Source organism: Talpa occidentalis, unplaced genomic scaffold, assembly GCF_014898055.3.
Source record: "Talpa occidentalis isolate TD23 unplaced genomic scaffold, MPIMG_talOcc4v2.1 talOcc4.10, whole genome shotgun sequence".
Taxonomy (NCBI): domain Eukaryota; kingdom Metazoa; phylum Chordata; class Mammalia; order Eulipotyphla; family Talpidae; genus Talpa; species Talpa occidentalis.
Genome location: NW_023600993.1, coordinates 40,718,221 through 40,739,967, shown reverse-complemented (window position 1 = coordinate 40,739,967; position 21,747 = coordinate 40,718,221). Strand labels below are relative to the sequence as shown.

At 33.3% G+C, this 21,747-nt stretch overlaps 1 protein-coding gene across 6 annotated transcripts in view; it reads left to right on the top strand.

Moving 5' to 3' along the window:
- DNAH12 (dynein axonemal heavy chain 12) overlaps positions 1-21,747 on the top strand; it is a 165,005-nt gene that overhangs the window by 102,282 nt on the left and 40,976 nt on the right. For all 6 annotated transcript variants that reach the window (XR_008551678.1, XM_054694825.1, XM_037491427.2 and 3 more), the window contains 14 exons: positions 1,937-2,070; positions 2,371-2,533; positions 3,505-3,585; positions 3,931-4,107; positions 5,142-5,273; positions 7,393-7,482; positions 8,119-8,259; positions 9,714-9,955; positions 10,949-11,096; positions 11,386-11,531; positions 16,365-16,579; positions 17,286-17,478; positions 19,270-19,462; positions 21,032-21,204. Coding sequence is in view for 5 of the 6 variants with exons in the window: in XM_054694825.1 (XP_054550800.1) it covers positions 1,937-2,070; positions 2,371-2,533; positions 3,505-3,585; positions 3,931-4,107; positions 5,142-5,273; positions 7,393-7,482; positions 8,119-8,259; positions 9,714-9,955; positions 10,949-11,096; positions 11,386-11,531; positions 16,365-16,579; positions 17,286-17,478; positions 19,270-19,462; positions 21,032-21,204 (2,228 nt within the window). In the remaining variant the exon portion in view is untranslated. The remainder of the gene's footprint in view (positions 1-1,936; positions 2,071-2,370; positions 2,534-3,504; positions 3,586-3,930; positions 4,108-5,141; positions 5,274-7,392; positions 7,483-8,118; positions 8,260-9,713; positions 9,956-10,948; positions 11,097-11,385; positions 11,532-16,364; positions 16,580-17,285; positions 17,479-19,269; positions 19,463-21,031; positions 21,205-21,747) is intronic.

Genomic DNA, 21,747 nt, shown 5'->3' with positions numbered 1-21,747 from the left:
TCACAATGATATAAAATGCCATGATTTGGGTGTTCAAAAGGTTTAATTGTGGAGATAGTAAATCTCTGAAATATGAAAATGATTAGTTACATAGAGGAATATATTAGAAATCAAAAAAATATTCTTTAATAAGGTACATAAATTCATCACTTTAATCATAAGCATTTTAACTGCTACAATCTTTATCATTAGCAGGATGATTTAAATGAATTACTCTGAATATGAGATAAACTCCTGCAATGTGTTTAGTGATACATGTCATAGCATATTCTGGCATTTTTCAAAATTTCAGTGGTGAAACTTTAAAAGCCTTGAAGTTTAAAATATATCAGTACAATAATGCCACACGAATATAATTTAGTTATAACAGTTTTACTAATGGAATGTTTGAATTTCACTGGGATACAGGGCCAATTCTCAAAAAAAAATTGATCTTAAAATCAATTTTTGCTACAAAAGAAAAACATTGCCAGCATCTTATTGAATCTAAATGAAATGCAATTTCTCATATATTCTAATGAGCAAGTAAATATAAATTTAGCACTTATTAATAATTTAATAGATTGATTATTTAGCATAAATTACTTCATTAAAAATAGTTCAAATATTTATTGATAAGTGCTGTTTTAGGCACTGAAGACAATAGTGTAAATACAATAATAGAGTAAAACAAAGTTTGGCTTTAATGGGCTTTACATTTTAGTGTGTATGGGAGACAATAAATAAATAAAAATATGGCGAGTTTTGCTAAGTGCTCAGAAGGAAATTCAGGATAAGGGAAAGAATAATGAGGGAAGGCAAGCTGTGGTAGAAAGAGTGCTCTGGCCCTCAAGCAGAGATATGCAGTGAGCCCCGTGGATATCTGGGGGGGGGGGCGCGGGGGGTGTGGGCTGCTCTAGTCAAAGGGAACTGCAAGTCAAAAGACCCAAAAGTAGGTGCATGTTTGGTATATTCCAGGAAAAACAAAGACACGATTTCACTGAAACAAGGGAGGGGAGAAGAAGCAGAATTTGTGGGGAAGAAAATCAAAAGTTCAGTTTTTGATTTTGTAATAATTTGGAATTGTGATAGACTGCTAGTAATGGAAACCCAAATTAAACAGTAGAGTTTTTTCTCTCATGTCGATACCCAAAGTTATGCATATTGGGCCTTCTGTGGTTGGTTAACCCAAGTCATCAGAATCCCAAGTTCTTTCTGCTTTGTGATCTTTAGCATGTGGTATCCTTCCTCAAAGTCATATTATGACTTAAGGTGGCTACTAGAGCTCCAAATATCACATGTGTGTTCCAGGCAAAGAAAAGAATAATGGGAAATAGAGCAAAAAGGACACATGTCAAATTCTATGCAACCCTCTATAAATACTCTTCCCTGAAGTCCTTACCCAACAACACTTATATATTATTATCCACTCTGTGTTGCAAGGGAGTCTAGGAAGTGTAAACATGTTTGGGGGCATACTGCTATCTAAAATAAAATTGAATGCTAAGGAGAAGGTCGTGACAAATTGTATTAGTGAGTAACTAGCAATCTCTGCCACTGTGGTATACATTTGAGATGCCTGCTACATATGTGAGTGGAAAAGTTAGAAAAGCAATGCAGTATATTTTTGATATTAAAATGTCATTGACCTTTCCTTTATATTGTGTTATCTTTATTTTTAATGTATAAAAATATTTACTAAATCATCATATTTACTAATACATTACTAAATTAATGTATAAAATTTACTAAATTTAATGTATATTTACTATTTACTAAATTTTAATGTATGAAAATATTTACTAAATATTTACTTGTGATCTTAGTCTTCCTAATTCTGTTTTCTCAATTAAGATTTTAATTTTCTCAATCCCAAATTCTTCTCACATAGGAAGACACAATACCTGGTTGGAATGGGACTAATCTTAAATTTCATTTTTCTTTTTCTTATTTTTAGCCATGGCCAGAAGATGCCCTTGAACGGGTAGCTGTGAAATTCTTAGAAACACTGGAGCTTACTGAAGTTGAACATCGAGAGATAGTTCCAATCTGTAAACACTTCCACACTTCCATTATAGAGCTTTCAGAAAGGTTAATAGTAATGATTTTTTGATGACAACAATGCTTTATATTTTATAGCATCTATATTTGTGAAAGCCCAAAATTTTAATAGAATTTCTGTGTTTTCTAAATATCTCTGGTGATTTAAGACCCACTGCTTATATGTAATAAAAAACTACTTGATCTAGCTTTAACAAAAGGGGAAATTTATTTTATAAAGTTACAGTTGTGTCTCACAAAGTTTAAGAGAAACTCAGTAGTGAGTAGAAGAGTTAGAAAGCCATCAGAAACCCCCAAAACTCTTTTTCTTTGTTTTTCACCCCTGTTTAGGTTCTTGAGCGAATTAGGAAGACATAACTATGTTACTCCTACTTCTTATCTTGAACTTATTGCCTCATTTCGACAGCTTTTGACTAAGAGGCGACTTGCTGTAATGAAAGCAAAGCAAAGATATGTGAACGGACTTGACAAATTAGCTTTTGCTGAATCTCAGGTAATATGATGAGCTGCCCAAAATGGTAATATATAATAGGAAATATGAGAAATAATAACAAGAGCTACAATTTACTAAGAATATTAAGTGCCAACCACTCTGTTATGTTCTTCATAAACATTCCTTCAATTATTCCTCATAGAAATAAAGGAGGTATTAGTGTGACCCCCATTTTACAGATGAGTAACCAGAGAATTAGAAAAGTAAGTTTCTCAAGCCAAACAGACTCAACTTATTATCAGCAACTTTTTTTTTTTTTTAAAGATTTATTTATTTATACAAGCACTGGGTATAGTCAGAAGAGCGGGAGGGTGAGAGAATTCACCAGAGCCAGAGCAGGAAACAGAACAGGCAGACGGACGAAATACACTGCTGAGGGGAGCAGTGGGCGGCAGGAGAGGTCTGTGCGCCATGTGGGACCCTCACCGGTGACCTGGGATCTAACCGGCGCTGCAGAGGCTGCTGGCAGCTTCGCAGCCCAGCGCTCAACCGCTGCGCCACTGGGGAGGCCCATTATCAGCAACTTTTTGGCATACCGAGAGAATATAAGTGTGGCTTGACTTTTTGTTATAATATAGGTTTATATCTTTTATTATAATAAAGGATTTTTAAAAATGAGTCAAGTGCTGCTAATACTTGTTAGCATAGTACAATTAAGCCACAGAGATTTGGGTGGTCCATCTTTGCATTGTATGCCATTCATGGAGCTGCCACCTTGTTTTCTATCTGCATTTCTTCCACGGTAACTGCATTCTCCCACTGCCCTGTCATATACTCAAGGAAGATAAAATCTTTTGTGAAGAAAATCGGCCATAGTGTTTCATTGTTTTGTTTATCATATAAAGAAGTGAAAGAAAAAGATACAGTTTTCTGGTTCCAAAACCCTATAATACATTTACATTTCTATTGATATTCTATGTGTCTGGTTTCCATAGCTATAGAAACTTAATGACTTTTAACTCTCTATTCAGGTTGGTGAGATGAAAATTGAGCTTGTTCAATTACAGCCTAAGTTGGAGGAAGCTAAAGTTGAAAATGCACGTATGATGCAGGTAGAGTATTCTGAAATTTTTTTTAATGTCAGAAGACAATTGAAATATGTAAAATTAGCCTTAGAAACAAATCCTAATTTTTTCTCACTAGATCTTAGTGTTGTTACCCTTTTCTACTGATGGGCTTATCTCATTAGGTCCTGTGTAGGTTCTGTTGTTTTTAAAGGAGCTGAGGAGCCCATTGTCAATTATGGCACATGTGTATGCATTTATCTTCTATTTATCCGTGGCCCTCCAACCTTAAAAATGATAGGTTTGAGTCTCTAATCTTCGACATTATTTTGTGTCTTAGATTGAGAAAGTAATAGCATGTTTGAAGAAGTCTTTCTTTTTTCTCTTCTTTAGATTATTGAAATAGAGTCTGCACAAGTGGAGGCAAAAAGAAAGTTCGTGAAATTAGATGAAGAGATAGCCAGTGGAAAGGCTGAAGAAGCCCAAGTTCTGAAAAATGAATGTGAAAGTGATCTAGCAGAGGCAATTCCAGCTTTAGAAGCAGCTCTGTCTGCACTGGATACTCTGAAGGCAAGTGATTGTTTAGCTATCTTGTGCTTTGTCATAAAGAAAAACTGAATACGGGTAGTAGGTTAATTAGGTATAATTCTATTTCAGTGAGTGCCATTTATATTGTTTTTGTCCAGTCAAATGAAACTTACCTTTTAACAATTCCTCTTGGTTCTTTATATATTGTTTATAATTTGAACTCAGGATAGTCTAGTGGGCATAGAACAAATGGTCTCTGAGAAGAAGTTCTGTACATGGACAAGGAGGCATATGTTTAATAGAGTGTGGTACTTCCCTTCTGCAATCTCTTGGACATGCATGTAAAGAAAAACTTCAAGTTCATTTCCAACACAGATATGGATGACAACTGTGCATTGTACTGTGTTGTAAAAGACTTTTTACAGGGTCTTTAGGCAAGAACAAAACTCCTCACCCAACAGTAGGAGAGACAGTTTTTATTATGAAGGGAAATTCAATATAATAAGATGATTCAGGATATTCAGATTCCATTCTTTGCCTTCTTTCCTCAAAAATGCTCTAACTTTCATGTAAGAAACTGACAAGATGGTAAGCTCAACCCTGTGGGCAATTTAGCATCTTACTAGTTCAAACTCTGATTATTTTAAGGAAATTACAGAAACTTCCTAATGCTCTCATTGTACCTTGAGTAGGGTTTAAAACCCTGAATTTGTTTCCTTTTTCCTCTGGCACTTTAAAAACCTCACATTTCCCGGTGGTTCTTAACCAGGGTTCCATTTATAGCCTCAGTAAGTGAATGTATGTAAAATTTGTATACATGTGCAAAAATATTTTTTCTGTAAGGCTCATAGCTGTCGTCATATTCTCATAAGGATCTATGAACTCCCAAATGTTCGAGAACCATTGGTTTTAATTATAACTCTTTTTTGTTGATTCTTTCATGATCATGTAAAGTAAAAAGTAATTACAACTTCTGATGAAAATTAATGTTTTCATTATTCTTCAACATTACTTTAAAATATTTCATTATATTAAAATGACCTATCCTTATGAGGCTGTATTTTGTTTTGATTTAGCCATCTGATATTACAATTGTGAAATCAATGAAGAATCCTCCATCTGGTGTTAAACTAGTTATGGCTGCTATTTGTGTCATGAAAGATATAAAGCCAGAAAAAATTTCAGATCCTTCAGGAACTGGAGGCAAGGTAGTAACTGGACATAGACTTAAATCATATTCATGAATGTGAAGAACACTTTACAACAACTATTATCAAATTAAATGTCAATAGTACTTAGTCCAGGAAAGAAACTTTATTTTCCAGATTGAATTGAAAGCACTATCTGTATGTATTTCAGGGTAAAAGCAAGCCAATATAGCATCAGAAAAATGTGGTTCCAATTGTTTTCATCTCTTTTCCTATCTATGTAGGATTCCCTACTATCATGGAGGTGAGAGTAAATGAACATTTTTCTAGCAAAGATGCTAAGAATATGATATATGGTTATATTGTGGTTTGTGAGTTTTCAAAATATCCTACTGAGTTAAGCAGTATAGTGAAATTGTTAAAAACATGTACTCTGGAACCAGAATTCAGAAATCTGACCCCACCAGCAGAGAGACTTTGGGCAAGAGAATAATTTCTATGGGATTCTGTAGAAACAGGACTCCATAATACCTCCCTCATAAGGTGACCATGTAGTATTACTTGGAGTTATAGAGATAAATACCAGAAAAGGTGAAAATAAAAACAGTTGAAAATGGTTACCTTTGAAGAGAGATGTAGAGAGGGGTAGAGAAGCAGTAAAGGTTTCTTTTAAAAATGTATAAAAAAAATAAAAGACAGGGGAAATGATTCTGAGTGAGAGCTAGTAAACAGTTTTGCAGTAGTATACCACTGCTTGAAAAACATAGTTTAAAATTCCAGACAAATATACTCTGTCTTTATAAAGCAAAACAAAAGAAAAACATAATCCTTTTCTGTCCTCGGAATGGTTATTTATGTAATAAACACACCCTTGCCACAGTGAGACCCACTAGAGAATAATTAAACTCACTGGATCATTTCCATTTTGAAGCTACCCTAATTTAATGCTGCACAGGGAAGTAATTAGGTGAATTTTGAACAATAGGCTTAGGGGAGAAAGATAGGGCAGAATGTATTTCAAGAAGGCATTGCAGACAGCCTCAGCTAACACAAATTATACATATATAATAAAAAAAATATAACATATATAATTAATAAAAAAGGAAGGCATTGATTCTATCCTAAATAAATTTATAAATTTGTTTTCAGGTTTTTATAATACCTGGATTTGAATCTCTAAAGTGGAAAATTAGAATTTATTTTTTGACAATTTTATCCTTCATTGATATAATAAAGAAAATAAGTAGGCTCTTTTCTTACCAAGTTATTCTCATTTACACACACACACACACATACCCATACCAGGCTTCTGGAAGTAGAAAAAGTATGTTCAGCTAGTTAACTAACATCTGTTATTAACATAAGTACTGTATATATTATCTCATAACTGGCAGAGCAACATACAACCTTTGTCTTTCAGCTTCTCTTTTTCACTTAGCGAGCCCAGGTAAGCAAGGCAGTTACCTATAAGAAAAACGTTTGCTACCTTTTTTAGTTCACTTGGGCTGCTATAACAAATTACCATAGACTTATTACCTTACAAACAACAGAAGTTTATTTCTCACAGTTCTGGAGGTTGGTGAGTATAAGATCAAGACTCCAGCAGATTCAGTGTCTGATTTTTAGGCAGTCATCTTTTTGCCTTGTCCTCACAAGGCAGAAGCCTGGAAGGGAGCTCTCTAAGGTCTGTCTTTTAAGGGTACTAATACCACCTTCCAAAGACCCCACTTCTAATTACCATCATATTTGGGATTACAGTCCAACATAAGAACTGGGGGGATGGACATAAACCCTCAGTGTATAGCACAGCCTTTCTGATTTGAAAGGGTCATGAATAAAGGAAAATAAAAGTTGAAATAATTAAAAAGTATTTGCTTACATGAAATTGTGATTGTGTTTATGCTAGCTTCTTTTCTGAAGTCTTCCATAGAGAAATAATCACATTTTCTTTATAATATTTAATTTTTAATAATAGATTATATAAGTTCATGTTCATATTTTAAATATTAGATATGTTTAACTTGTTCTCATGGAGAAAAGACTCTTTGTTAACAAAGAACTATAAATTGACATTTTGAAAGCATAAGGTTTTACTGTATAATATACCTTAAATTTCAAAAGAAACATTTTATATTAGCATCTTGTATATTTAGTAAGTTTGCATAATTTTTACTTGTAGATATTAGATTACTGGGGTCCTAGCAAAAAACTTCTGGGAGATATGAATTTCTTAAGAGATTTGAAAGAATATGACAAGGACAATATTCCAGTAAGTTTCATTAAAGTTTTTCTATAAATATAACTGCGAAGATGAATGTCTCTAGTATTATGAAATATTAAATAAAACATAAGTATATAGTCCTTTTTCAGGATTAAATGATGAAAAAGAAATATTACTTTTATTAATGGCTACATTATAAATTATCATAATGCATAAAACCACTCCTCTTTCAGACCATTGGAAGTCACTTAATAAATTACCATTTTGTGTATTATTGACTTCAAGTGTTTTCTGTATCTTATAATAATTCATTTACTAATAAACTGTAATCTTCTAATCAAATGTATGTAAGATAAAAAGTATATTGTTTTCCATTCAAACTTTTTCCTATTTATTAATATTTCATTATTCTTTTCCCTTGTTTCTATGATCCCCAACCTGTGTAAATCTTAATTTTTAAAAGAAACATCTTGCCCTGTGTTTGTAATAAGTTTGCATATTTTGCACTCAACTATGACTTATGTTTCTGCTATAATAATGTTTATTTTAGGATTATCTTAAAGTATTGATTTTGCTTTTTAATGACAACTAAATTTTTATACAATTATTTTACTATGATGATTTTTTGTCTTATAATTGTGTAATATATGTTGAAATTTTAAAATATAAATCTTTGTTGGGTAGGTGACTGTTATGCAGAAGATTCGTGGTGAATATTTAACAAACCCTGAATTTGACCCCCCTAAGGTTGCTAAAGCTTCTTCTGCAGCTGAGGGTTTGTGTAAGTGGATCATGGCTATGGAAGTGTATGACAGAGTTGCAAAGGTAATTTGGTGATCACCATATCCATTCTCTATTTAAATATTCCTTGAAATTAAAGCATTGCATATGTGTAGTAGTTAAGACATTTCTAAAAATGGTTCCAAAAAGAATTTGTTCTATGCAACAAAATCTCTTGCCACTGATCAAGTACCTCAAAAATGAACCAAATACTTGTGTGTCACATAATCTGGCTGGGGCCAGTGCTAGTGGTAGTTTCATGGGAGCAAGGATTATCAGTGATCCTTGAATTGTCCAGACTGACCTATGGTTATAAGTATTTGAAATAAAGGCAAATTAGAATTTTTTTTCCTTTTATTTATTTATTTTATTTTTTTACATCATTGTTCATTTTTAATTTTTTCCTTTTTTTAATTTTAATTTTTTATATTCCCCATATAATTACAACGCCCTTATTTTGACCCCATTCCCTCCTTTCCCTGCCCCCCACCCCCCATAGAGTGTCTCTGGTTCATAGTTGTTTGTTGATTTTGATATTTTCTTATAGTTATTCTTTTTCCTGGTCCCTTGTTTAAGTTTTCTAGATTCCTGCTATGAGTGAGACCATCCAGTATTTTTCTTTTTCTTTCTGGCTTATTTTGCTGAACATGATCCCTTCCAGCTCCATCCATGTTGCTGCAAATTGCATGTGTTTATCTTTTTTGAATGCTGAGTAATATTCCATGGTGTATATGTACCACATCTTCTTTTTTTTTTTTTTTTAATATTTTTTAAATTTTTTTTAATAGAGGCATGTTTTATTTATTTATTTGTTTGTTTGTTTGTTTTGTTTATACATGCACTGGGTACAGTCAGAAGCGCGGGAGGGTGAGAGAATTCACCAGAGCCAGAGCGGGAGTAGAGCAGGCAGAAGGACCGAAGTACACTGCTGAGGGGAGCAGCGGGCGGCAGGAGAGGTCTGCGCGCCATGTGGGACCCTCCTCTGGTGGCCGGGGAGCAGCCGGGGATCGAACCGGCGCCGCAGAGGTCGCGGGCAGCTTCGCAAACCAGCGCTCAACCGCTGCGCCATCGGGGAGGCCCTGTACCACATCTTCTTGATCCAGTCATCTTAGAATTTGATGAGGGGAGAACAGAAGTAAAGAAAAATCCAAAACATCAAGGGCAAAGTGGCAGATTTAACTTTTGCATAGACAAGCTGGAGTGTAAACAAGAGTGGGGGGGTGAGAGGATTCATCAGAGACAGAGTAAGAAGCAGAACAGGAGAATTCACTGAAATACACAGAGTATGAGACAGAAGAGATCTGCTGTGCCCTATGTGGGTTATTTCCCTTGCCAGGGATCAAACTTAGGCCATAGCAGTGATAGTGCTGAGACTTAACCCTTAGGCCAAAAGGGAGGCTCCATAATAAATATTTCTAATGCATAACATCTATAAAGGATTATACAGATGTCAGCTTTACATAATACACATCATAGCTGCACATTTTGTTCCCACACAGGTAGTAGCTCCTAAGAAAGCCCGGTTAACAGAAGCTCAGAAAGCCTTAGGTGAAATAATGGGGCTTTTGAATCAAAAGAGAGCAGAACTGGCAGAAGTAGAACATCATTTGGAGAATTTACAAAAAGTTTTTCTTGAGAAAACTGAGGAAAAGGCTCGTTTAGAAGACCAGGTGGAACTCTGTGCTAGAAAACTTGAACGAGCCTCAAAACTAATTGGAGGACTAGGAGGAGAAAAATCCAGGTCAGATTTCTTCTCATTTTAAGATTTAAGTATGTGATACTTGACTTTCTTTGGATACTTATTATGATTGATTTTAAAATGACTGCCTGAAAATGTGGAATATTCTAAATACCTGTCAGCCCTCTTCAAACCAGAATATCAGTGTAAAGGCTAGTGTTTGCAACTTGCTTTCAAATGATTCCAAAAAACAGAGGCCAATAAAGCAAATTATAACAATTTTTAATTTAAGTGATAAGAGGGTGTTTACTGTATAATTATTTTCAATATTATGAATGTCAAAATTTTTCATAATAAAATATTTGGGAGTAGTGGCTATGTATGGCTCACTTGGCTAAATTTATTTCAAAGGAGATATAACTGCTTTGATCTAACAGAGTAAGTTAGCTTTATTCTAATTATTTATTTGGACTGACCAACTAGCAATCTCATTTATTAATTATATTTGTTGAATGAATGGCGTAATAAGGTATTATGCCTTTGACCATGCTTTGAAGTATAGATGTAGGTGGTTTTAGAAAGCACTTTTTTATTTTATTATTTTCAATAAGTGGAAAAATTACCAACCTTAGCAATAGTACGTCAGTTTCTATACAGCTTTAAGTGTGATTTTTAGTAATGAATTTCAAGTATTCCTGTGTTTTACATACTAACAAATACTGAAACAAATTAAAGGGCCAGTAGGCCAAACCACACTAGAGAAAATGATTAGACAAATGCTGGTTGTTTTAGTTTTGCTTATTCTGAAGGATCAAGTTCTGCAAAAAAAAAAAATGCCTAATACTCTAATAATAAAAGGTGGATTGTCAGTCACATAAAATAAACATGTATTATAACATGTGAGAGCTAGAAAGGACCAAATCTCCTGATTTTAGATAAGCAAATACCCAAGGATTTCAGGTTTTTTTGTTGTTGTTAAAGAACTTGAAGCCCCTGATTTTCAATTACTATCTTTCATTATACTCTATTGTGTATCTGCTTTGGTTGATCTCACAGATGGTCTCAAGCTGCAAATGACATTCAGATAGTATATGAAAATTTGACTGGTGATGTCTTAGTATCAGCAGGCGTAATAGCCTACCTTGGTGCTTTCACTTCTGGCTTTCGACAAACATGTACAGAAGATTGGAGCTTGTTGTGCAAGGTAATGGTTTTATATTTCATGTTTCTTTTTAGAACATTCAAAGAACATGTTAAAGTATTGCTTAGATGAGACCATTATAAGAACAGAGAAGAAAAGAAGTAACTGAAAATATACCTCTCTTTTTGCTTCTTCTTTGATCAGAAAAATACTTCTATAGTCCTATATGTAACTAAGTTCTTTCTGTTCTTTAGAATTATTAAATAAAATCTAATGATAAAATAAATATTTTAAAATGCCACCAATCTAAAAACATGAAAGAAAATATCAAATTTTTGTTTTTTTCTTGCAGAAGAAAAAAATTCCATGTTCAGAGGCATTCTCATTGAGTAAGACCCTGGGTGACCCAGTAAAAATTAGAGCTTGGAATATTGCTGGATTACCAAGAGATACTTTCTCCATAGATAATGGAGTGATTGTTAATAATTCCAGGCGTTGGTAAGGAACACAAAGCATTTATATTTCTATTATTTGAAAGTTTTCAAACAAAGAGAAAAAGTGAAAGAATTTTTAAAATAAGCACCGATGTAGCTACTACCTCCTAGAATCTGCAATTGATACTTCATTATTCTTGCTGCTTTATGACAAGTTTATCCATCCCTGGATCCATGTATCAGTATACCCTTTTCTATACATTCCAATGGAAGTATATCCGCCACCCCAAAATACTTCAGCATGCATATCATTAACTAAAGTTCAATATTGGTTTGTGTTTTTTTTCTTTTGAGGTAAGTTCCAATGAGGTATATTCCAATTAAATATATAAAACAAGTTACCATTCTATTGGGCTGTTGAAAAAGTCATGATGCATTTTTGCTTTAAAAAACATAGAAAAAAAATCATGACTTTTCTGACAAGCTAATACAAGCTTCAACAAAAGTATACACTTGTGCCACCCAAACTGCTCTCAAGATATAGAATATGACTAATTCTTAGGAAGTTTTCTTATATCCCTTTCAGCAAATCCCCCACACTTACCCTACCCAAGGAAATTATTGTTCCAGTTATTTTCTACCACAGGTTAGTTTTGCCTGTTTTAGAACTTTATGTAAATGGATCATGCTCTCTGGGCTCTTCCACATGGTATAAAGTTCCTATTTTTTGTTGCTGAGTATTCCATTAGGTGAATATATCCCTATTTATTTATGTTGTTTATATATTCTCCTATTAATGGATATTATATAATATATTTATTTTAACTACATATTTCTACCCATGTTTTAAGATGTCATAACTTAAGATAATTTGTGCTGTTTAATTGCTGTCTTGAGATATAATAACTACATGAGCTTTACAAGTGGTTTTTTAAAATTTTTTTATTTTTTACATCATTGTTCATTTTTAAACATTATTTGCATCCCCCCATTCCCTCAGGTGTAGTCCCCATAGAATTTCCTTCACCAATGCACCCGTGCACCATCACCTCAGTCCCCTGTGCTTACAAGTGATTTTTATAGTTACTCTTTTACTGCTATCACTTTGGAAAATTATTCTCATTAAGAAACAGTTTCCTTTAAAAGATTAGTCATGTGTCATCTATTTTAAAAGTCTTTTTAAGGAACTATATCTCAAACATACTATAATGCATATTATTGAGATCTTGTATTCATGAGAAACTGTTGTTAAGTGCCCTACATCTTCACAAATACCTGTGATGATTATCATTCCTATTTTACAGATGAGGAAATCAAGGCCCAGAATGATTTAGTAATTTGAAATTTAGCGATATACCTGGATATGTAGTGGAATCAAAATTTGAGCCCACGCATTTTAACATCCAAATCCTTGCTCATGATTACTATGATGTGATTATGGAATACGATAAGTTACTATCTTTAAAACTAATGGAAATTTCAACCTTCTTTTGGAATATGAGATGCATTAAATATATAATGCATTTTACATTCTGAAAGTTTGATTTAATTATTTGTATTCTTTGGAAATCTTACCAGATACTTCCAGATATCTGAGTTTCTTTTATATTGATAGTATTGTTTTAATAAAATAAGGTTGTGTTGTATTTTAAGTATTCATCCACTCAGAATTTTCCTTGTGAGTGATCATTCTTAGGTTGAAATCTCTAGGCAATAACATTTATTATAATCTGAAAAAGTATATTTATCCCCAAAATTAAGTTCTCTGGTAGAATAAGGAAATGCTAGTTAACAGAATATTCTACCCTTGAGTCTTTATTAATTGTTTTAGAGCTCTTTTCCATGCATTTGGTGGATATTCAGATTTCTTAAATACAGCTCAGAAAATGCTATTGGGATAATGTATGTGAATTTTTTTTTTAAAGATTTATTTATTTATACAAGCACGGGTACAGTCAGAAGCACGGGAGGGTGAGAGAATTCACCAGAGCCAGAGCGGGGAACAGAACAGGCAGAAGGACCAAAATACACTGCTGAGGGGAGCAGCGGGTGGCAGGAGAGGTCTGCGCGCCTGTGGGACCCTCGCCCGTGGCTGGGGATTGAACTGGCACTGCAGAAGCTGCGGGCAGCTTCGCAGTCCAGCGCTCAACCGCTGCGCCACCAGGGGAGGCCTGATATATGTAAATCTTAACTGAAATTCAAGGAAACCAGAGATTTGTATGTAGATTGTTGTATGTAGATTGAAGAAAACTCATTTTCAATCAGGAAGCTGACTTCCAGTAAAATAATGTTCCAGTGGAGTTGCCCTTTCTATCTGTTACTTTCAAAAGGCCATGGGCTAGGTTAGTTTTGAAGGGTAAGTCTTTATTCTTATAGTCCAGACTTTACTTCCTGCCAGTTGGACCCAATGTGATCATCCATGATTGCCATTCTTCTCTATACCAATATAAATGGTCACCGAGGCTTCATCTCCCTTCTCTATCTCCTGACAGCAATACCCAGTAACATGATTCATGTTCAGTCTTTTGGTGACTCACTTTAGACTATTTTAAGTGTATCTCAGAGAAAAGTTGTTCATGCTATGGGTACCATAGTTTAGAAATAATTTTTTGTGCCTCCTCCTTATAATTTCTGTTAAAATATTGTGTAGTGGTTGACAGCAGTGCAGAGTCTGGTGTCAGGCTATTTGGATTCAAATTTTCCTTATCACTTTCTATTTTGAGATTTTTAGTAATTTACTTGACCTCTCAATGGGATGACTGGGATATCCCATCTGTCTATGAGGGTAGTAACTCCTACCTTATAGGAATATTGTGAGAAATTACTTAGCACTTAGTAAACGTTCTGTGTGTTAGTTGTCTTATTATCATCTCCAAGTACCTTGTTTTTGTGTCTATATCTCATGTTCCAATATTGCATATGTTTTACCAAAGGTGTATATACTTATTAATCTTTTAACATATCTCTAGCTGCTTAACAGCAAAACTGTTTTCTCCAAAGTCACTTTGTCAGAAGCCTTGATAGATACTGCTTTTTTCCTCCAAGGATCTCAAATGTAGACCAGTTTTATGTTCATATCTAAATTAAGGTATACTTAGAACACAAATTACCTTTTCTCTCTGATGGACATAACAACCTTATTTTCCAACTATATTTGTAGTACTCATATAAGGCTAATTTAAGTAGGAGTTGGATATATTTTAGCATAAATAAGAATATCCTTTGATTACACTATCAAAAGCACTGATTTAGGCATTACCAAGAACACAGATTAACATTAAAATGCTAGTTTGTAGAAATTTATTTTCTTTTTACAAGGGAATGAACAAATACTATATTTTTCAGTGATAAGGATACAAAACAAAGAAAAATGTCCCATTAAATTGGGCCTTGAAAGTTAATAAAAGCATGGTCTAAATGCTAGATAACTTTTAAGCTGTTGTATGCAAAATAACTCTAATTTACTAAATACTTCTCTTCTGTTTGCTGTGGAGGCAAAAATAAATTTTAACTAGTGTCCAAATTTTTTCATGCTTTTGATAGGATTTCAGCATAATTTGAGCTGAGAAGGAAAACAATTAGTTAATATTGAATTATTTTTACTTTTGAAAAGGAAAGAAAATAAAAACATAGTTATCTGGGAGTGTTTTTTTTTCACTGATTTATTAATTTTTTTATTTATATATATTTTACATCATTGTTCATTTTAAAACAATGTTTGGCCCCCCCTCAAGTAGAGTCCCCATAGAATTTCCTTCACCAATGTACCCGAGTACCATCACCACAGTCCCCTATGCTCCTCCCTCCCTCCTTCTGATCCCTCTCCCTCCACCTCTCCTGCAGGATGTCTCTGGTTTATAATTGTCTGTTTTTGTTTTGTTTTGTTTTGTATTGTTATTATTTTTTCCCCTGATGCCTTATTTGGTTCCCCTATATTCCTCCTATAAGTGAAACTATTCTATGTTTTTCTTTTTCTTTCTGACTTATTTCACTGAGCATAATTCCTTCTAACTCCATCCATGTTGCTGCAAATGGCATTAGTTTATCTTTTTTGATTGCTGAGTAGTATTCCATTGTGTATATGTACCCCATCTTCTTGATCCAGTCATCTATTTTTGGGCATTTGGGTTGTTTCCAGGTTTTACCTATTATAAATAGTGCTGCAATAAACATAGGCATACAGGTATTCTTTTGAATCAATGTTTTTGTGTTCTTCAGGTAGATCTATCTGGGAGTGTTTGATTAAAGAACTTATTCATAAGCAAAAAGAGGGAGGATTTTGCCATAAGAAGCTATTGAAAGAGTAAGCAAAGGTTTAGGAGAGCCAAAGTGACATTTTTCTCTGCTATTTTAAACATAATTTAATGCACTGTACTGAGTACAAGAAGGACCTAAGAGAGTCAGCATCACTGAGGAAGAAGAGAGCACATTATATTTTGAATATCTAAAACCATGAATCATATGTTCTTGAACACCAAGTCTTTTCCATATTTCCATTAGGAAAAAATATTCCTAAATAGATCTCAAATATATACAAGATCAAAGTTGGAAATATTTTTTATATTATCAGAAATAACATTAAAATTACCATGAAAATGATTTATCATTGAAAAGATTATAGCTTATGAATTCACAAGGCCCTACTTCTGATTTGTAGTAGTTTTGTAACCTTGGACTCTGGACAGAATACTTCCTGTGACTACACTTCTTCATTTCAAAAATAACTGAGGAAAAAAAAAACAACTTCTTTCTCACAGGACTTTTAGGAATATTAATACTAGCAATAGTGATAATGTATGTGAAAACTTTGATTGATGGTGTTAATGTAAATTATATAATTTTAAAGAAATTTCAACATTTATTCATTCCCCTCAGAATTTTTCTTATTTTATTCTAGGCCTTTAATGATTGATCCCCAGGGTCAAGCCAATAAGTGGATCAAAAATTCTGAGAAAGAAAATCACCTCAGTGTTATTAAGCTATCAGATTCAGACTATATGAGAACATTGGAAAACTGTATTCAATTTGGAACTCCACTTCTACTAGAAAATGTTGCTGAAGAATTGGATCCATCTTTGGAGCCTTTACTACTAAGACAAACTTTTAAACAAGGTAGAAGTCAATTGATACTAGTTGGTAGAAGTAAAGATGATTAGATTATCTTTGAGGCATAAGAAATAAAACCACTGCATAAATTTAACAATAATGAAACTCAGTTCTTCTGTGTCATTGTTCTAGGTGAAAAGAATTTTGAAACAAGTATCAAGAATGAATTTTAGTCAAGTATTAAAAAAAAAAGCCTTGCTTTTTCTTCATTACTTTATCCACTGTTACTTAGACTGTTGCTCCTTAACAAATTATAAAGAAGTTGAAGCCAGCCTAATATTTCTTTTTCTTGTAACCATGGATCACCAAAATTTCATCATTAAGAATGGAAAACGTAGGCCAGAGTGGACTTTAGATAAACATTGCCAATGTTGTATCTTTCTGTTTATAAAAATTATCTCTTTGCCAAACTCTAGTACCTTTAAGAGCTTTTGTCAGACACAGACAACTTTGGAATCATGATTGATAGAGGAAGAAAGTGCAAAAGGAATCTTGATTTAAAGGGCTGTATGACTGAAATGTTTTAGCTACCCCAGATGAGTGCATCTTCTTGTGTGCTTACTTGCCTCTGTGTCTGTGACTTTTGTAACATTGGTATTCTATTTAAATTACTTTAGAACCTTTATTTATAACCTAGAAAAGACCTTAACACAGAGAGAGGAGCGATGTAACTTTGGCTTGTTTAACTATGCATTTGTTTGCTAAAATATAGGTGGCATTGATTGCATCAGACTTGGTGAGGTCATTATTGAGTATTCCTTTGATTTCAAGTTTTATATCACCACAAAACTGAGAAATCCACACTTTATGCCAGAGCTGGCTACGAAAGTGTCTTTACTCAATTTCATGATAACTCCAGAAGGACTTGAAGATCAGTTATTAGGTATTGTTGTTGCAAAGGAGAGGTATGTATCTTTTTAGAGTACCCATATGATCTAGAGAGCAATATTTGTATGCCATTAATACTTTTGTTATAGAATTATTTTAAAACCTTGTCAATTTTTATATTTTGTTATTTTAAGATAATTATAAAATCCTTTAAAATACCCATTCTCTAACAAGTAAGTTATAAGTGAACTATGTTCTGTTGGGTTCTTAGTATGGATAGTAGGATTCAGATGACGTGCCATGACTTCAACCCTGTATCTAATTGTTTGAGCAAACACTTGACCCCTAGGAATTTATGCTATGAACAATTACCAGAAATGTATTCAAAGACTTGTTTATAGGATGTTAATGAAATAAGGAAATACCTAGAATAACAATGATAAAGCAGTATATAAAACTATATTCATTGTGGCTAATATTTCATTTAAAAAGTTAATGTATATGTGGTTATTCATATGTACAAAGAAAAGATTGTGAAGGAATGTGTAAGAGTGCTAACAGTGATCATCCCTGGGAGTGATAGGATGATGGAGAATTTTTATTGCTTTGTTCATACTTTGAGGTTTTCCATTATTAGCACATGTTATTTTATAAATTTGTCGGTCATTGAGATGTCTGTATAACTTGGAGAGGTATATTTTCACACCTTCATGCACGCACATGTTCACTCACCATCAAACTCCTGTGCCAATGTCCTATCTTCTTCCTCTGTCTCTTCTCACTTCCTCCCAATATTCATTCCCTCTGAGAGCCAGTATATTTTTCACAGAGTCTAAGAATTATTTTTGTTGTTCTTTGCAAGTTAGTGTTCTTTGGTTATTTATCGTCCACAAATAAGTGAAACCATCTGGTAATTGTCTTTCATTTTCTAACTTATTTCACTTAACATAATCACTTCAAGGTGCATCCATTATGTATCAAAGACACTATTTCATCTTTTTAAATTGCTGTGCAGTAATCCTCTGAATTTATACTCCACAATTTCTTATCCAGTTTTGTGTTGTTAAACAACTAAGTTGGTTCCGTGACTTTACTATTAACAGATAATGCTGCTATGAACACAGGAGTTCATAAATCAGAAAAAAATATTATGACACTTGTAAGAGCTATTAATAAGGAACTTCTTTCTGAAAGAAGTCTTTGATTCTACTTGAAGCTTAATATAACATTATAAAATGGTTTAATTGAATGAACCAAATTAAAAGTGAAAATATATAACCACAAACAACTTTTGTTACTTCCATTGTTTTAATCCCACTTTCACAGATTCCAAAGTATAAACATGTTATAATGTGTTTTGTAAAGTGGGTGTTATAAAGTGGATTATGTCATGTTGAAGTTACATACCACTTCCTTAAGACATAAGTGCCAATTTTGACTTTCACTTGAAGACCCAGTTGTATGATTTTATCCTTTCTATGTCTACTATTGAAGAAGAGATGATAAAAATTAGAACAAATATAGAAAAACCAAGTTGATAAGAAATTTCATACTCTGAGTTTCTTCACCTCTTCTTATTCTCACAAACCAGCTAAATCATATGAATAGACTTAAATATTATCACCACCTTTAATACATAAATGTAATGCTTTAATATATAAATTTAAAGCTTTTTTCTTGGCTTTTATTTATCAAATTATTACTTGTATGGAAATAATTTTTCCTTAGATTAAGATAAAGAGATTAATCACCTTAGTTTTTATTGCATGTTTACAGAATTATTTAAATATCTGTAAAATTGTGACATATAATGGTTAAATATGAATTTAGATAAAATACAAATTTAGACTAAATTTTTCTCTTTTTAGACCAGAGTTAGAAGAAGAACGAAATGCTCTTATTCTTCAATCTGCAAGTAACAAGAAACAACTAAAAGATATAGAGAGAAAAATATTAGAAACACTATCATCTTCAGAAGGAAACATTTTAGAAGATGAAAGTGCAATTAAAATCTTAGACTCCGCTAAAAATATGTCCAATGAGATAACAAAGAAACAGCAGGTAAAAAAAAAAGAATCCTAGAAATTTTTCAATTCAAATGATTCCAACTTCCTTCCAGTCCCTGAAGAAAATGTTGTACAAAGCTTACTAGAAAAGAAAAATAATTTATGAAATATGAAAACATAGATACTAATTTTACACTCATGAAAGAATATCTCTTACTATTGAATTATTCAGAACCTGGTCTGATCTATATGGTATCTATGCACAGAAGAAAAACATAATATAATTTTTTTTAATATTGCATAGGTAAGACAGCTATTCAAGTTTTAGTTGATCTTCATTCAAGTTTTAGTTGATCTTCACCTAAAAATTGATTGAGAATTTGACTTACTTCTGTTCCTTGTTGAAGTAAAGTATGTAGGTAATTGCTAGTTGACTGGAAATAGATGATTCTAGGAACCAATAAGGATGTTCTTCTGACATTATCTTGTCATTATCAAGGAGAGGGATATTGAGAGTGGGGGTGGCAGGTGGAGGAAGGGAGACAAGTGGTCTATAGTCTGTAGCACATTTATTACAAATTCACCTAACACAGCCAAAAACATTTTTTATATTACATATTTAATAGAAAAGTAATTTAAGACAATGTTATAGCTAAGACAGAGCCATGTTTTGCATTTCATAGTTGAACTAGGGCTCACAAAGAGTAGTTGAGGCTACATTTTACACATTTAAATGATACTGCAGTATGATTTCTGTAGGCTAACTTCATTGATTTTCAGACCTTTCAATACTTCTGCCCACCTTTCAATACTTCTGCCCACATATCTACACTGGGGTAATTAAAAAATAAAAATAAACCTAAATAGAGATTATTCGCATTGCTCAGTATCCCTCTGCCGCTCCCCACCCCATGCACTCCAGCTCTAAAGCAGAATACTTCCTTGGGTTGGGTTTATAGTTTTATGTGAATTTGATGGTAATGATGTTTTCCGGTCAGGTGTATTTGAAACTTTTTTTTTCATTTTAAAGCATCAACAGAGTACTATCTTAGAGTAGTGTCCTATGATAGCCCCCAACTAGGGACCATGCCTGAGATATCTCCTTTCCCAGTCCTTGTCCAAAAGCAGAAACAACTTCTCATCGTCTTCTCACCATACTGTTTTCTCAAAGGAGAGAAAGGAAAGGAGGCATTTATGTGCTTATTTCCTACTAAGATTCAAGGAGGAAAGGATATTAAGTGTTTATTTGTTCCAGTATTTATAAAGAGAGAGAAATTTAATAAATCATAATGTCTTTTCTTCCATCGCTCTCCTACCCGTGCAATGTAAGAAAAACCATCTTCAAAAGAAGGTTTCCTCACATCATATAAAACCTGCTTTTCTTTTTTATCACAATCTATAAGATTGAAAAAAAACAAAACTTTAAGAATTTTTTTCTCAAAGTTTCAAAGTGTGCCCTACTCCCCCAGAGTTTCCTTGACTAAGGTTCAATCTTTTTGATTTTTGTAAACTATGCTTCCATAATTTTGTCATTGAGTTAAGGAGTATTTTTTTAAATATAAACTTCATTATATGAAAATACATACTTCAATCACATTTCTTAATCTTCTTTTTTCTTTTCTAGATTGCAGAGAAAACAGAACACAAAATAGCTGAGTCCCGAGAAGGCTATAGACCCATTGCTAAACATTCATCAGTATTATTCTTTAGCATTGCAGACCTGGCTAACATTGACCCCATGTATCAGTACTCTCTCACCTGGTTTGTGAACCTTTATATCAACTCTATTCATGACAGGTAACCTCTCTAATTTCATTCATCCTCCCTAGGTTGGAATTTCACCAACCTTTCTATTAAAAGTATATAATTTTTTATTATGTAATACGTATTTGTTATAGAGCATTAAAAATATGGAAAACTGTGTGTGTGTGCGTGTGTGTGTGTGTGTGTGTGTGTATGTAAGAGAGAGAGAAATGCTGCCTCTGATGCTTACTCCTTCTTCTTAAAAAATGTTGGACTGGAAATGAGGCAAGTCCTGGAAAAGAAATCTGAGGAAGGGTGTGTGTTAGTGGGGGTGAAGGGGTATTTTGATCTGAGATACCAGATGGGAGGGTTTGACTGTGAAAATAAAAGACTTTATTCTCAGGAGAATTTATGGAGATAGTAGAGATAGTACAGGGAGTGCCCCCTATAAGTCTTTACCCAGTTTCTCCAGTGGTAACATCTTGTATAACCATAATACCTTATTACAACCAAAAATTTCATATTGGTACAAATTCAGAAAGTTTATTTAGATTTCACCAGTTTTACATGCATGTGTGTGTGTGGTTTTTAATTTTT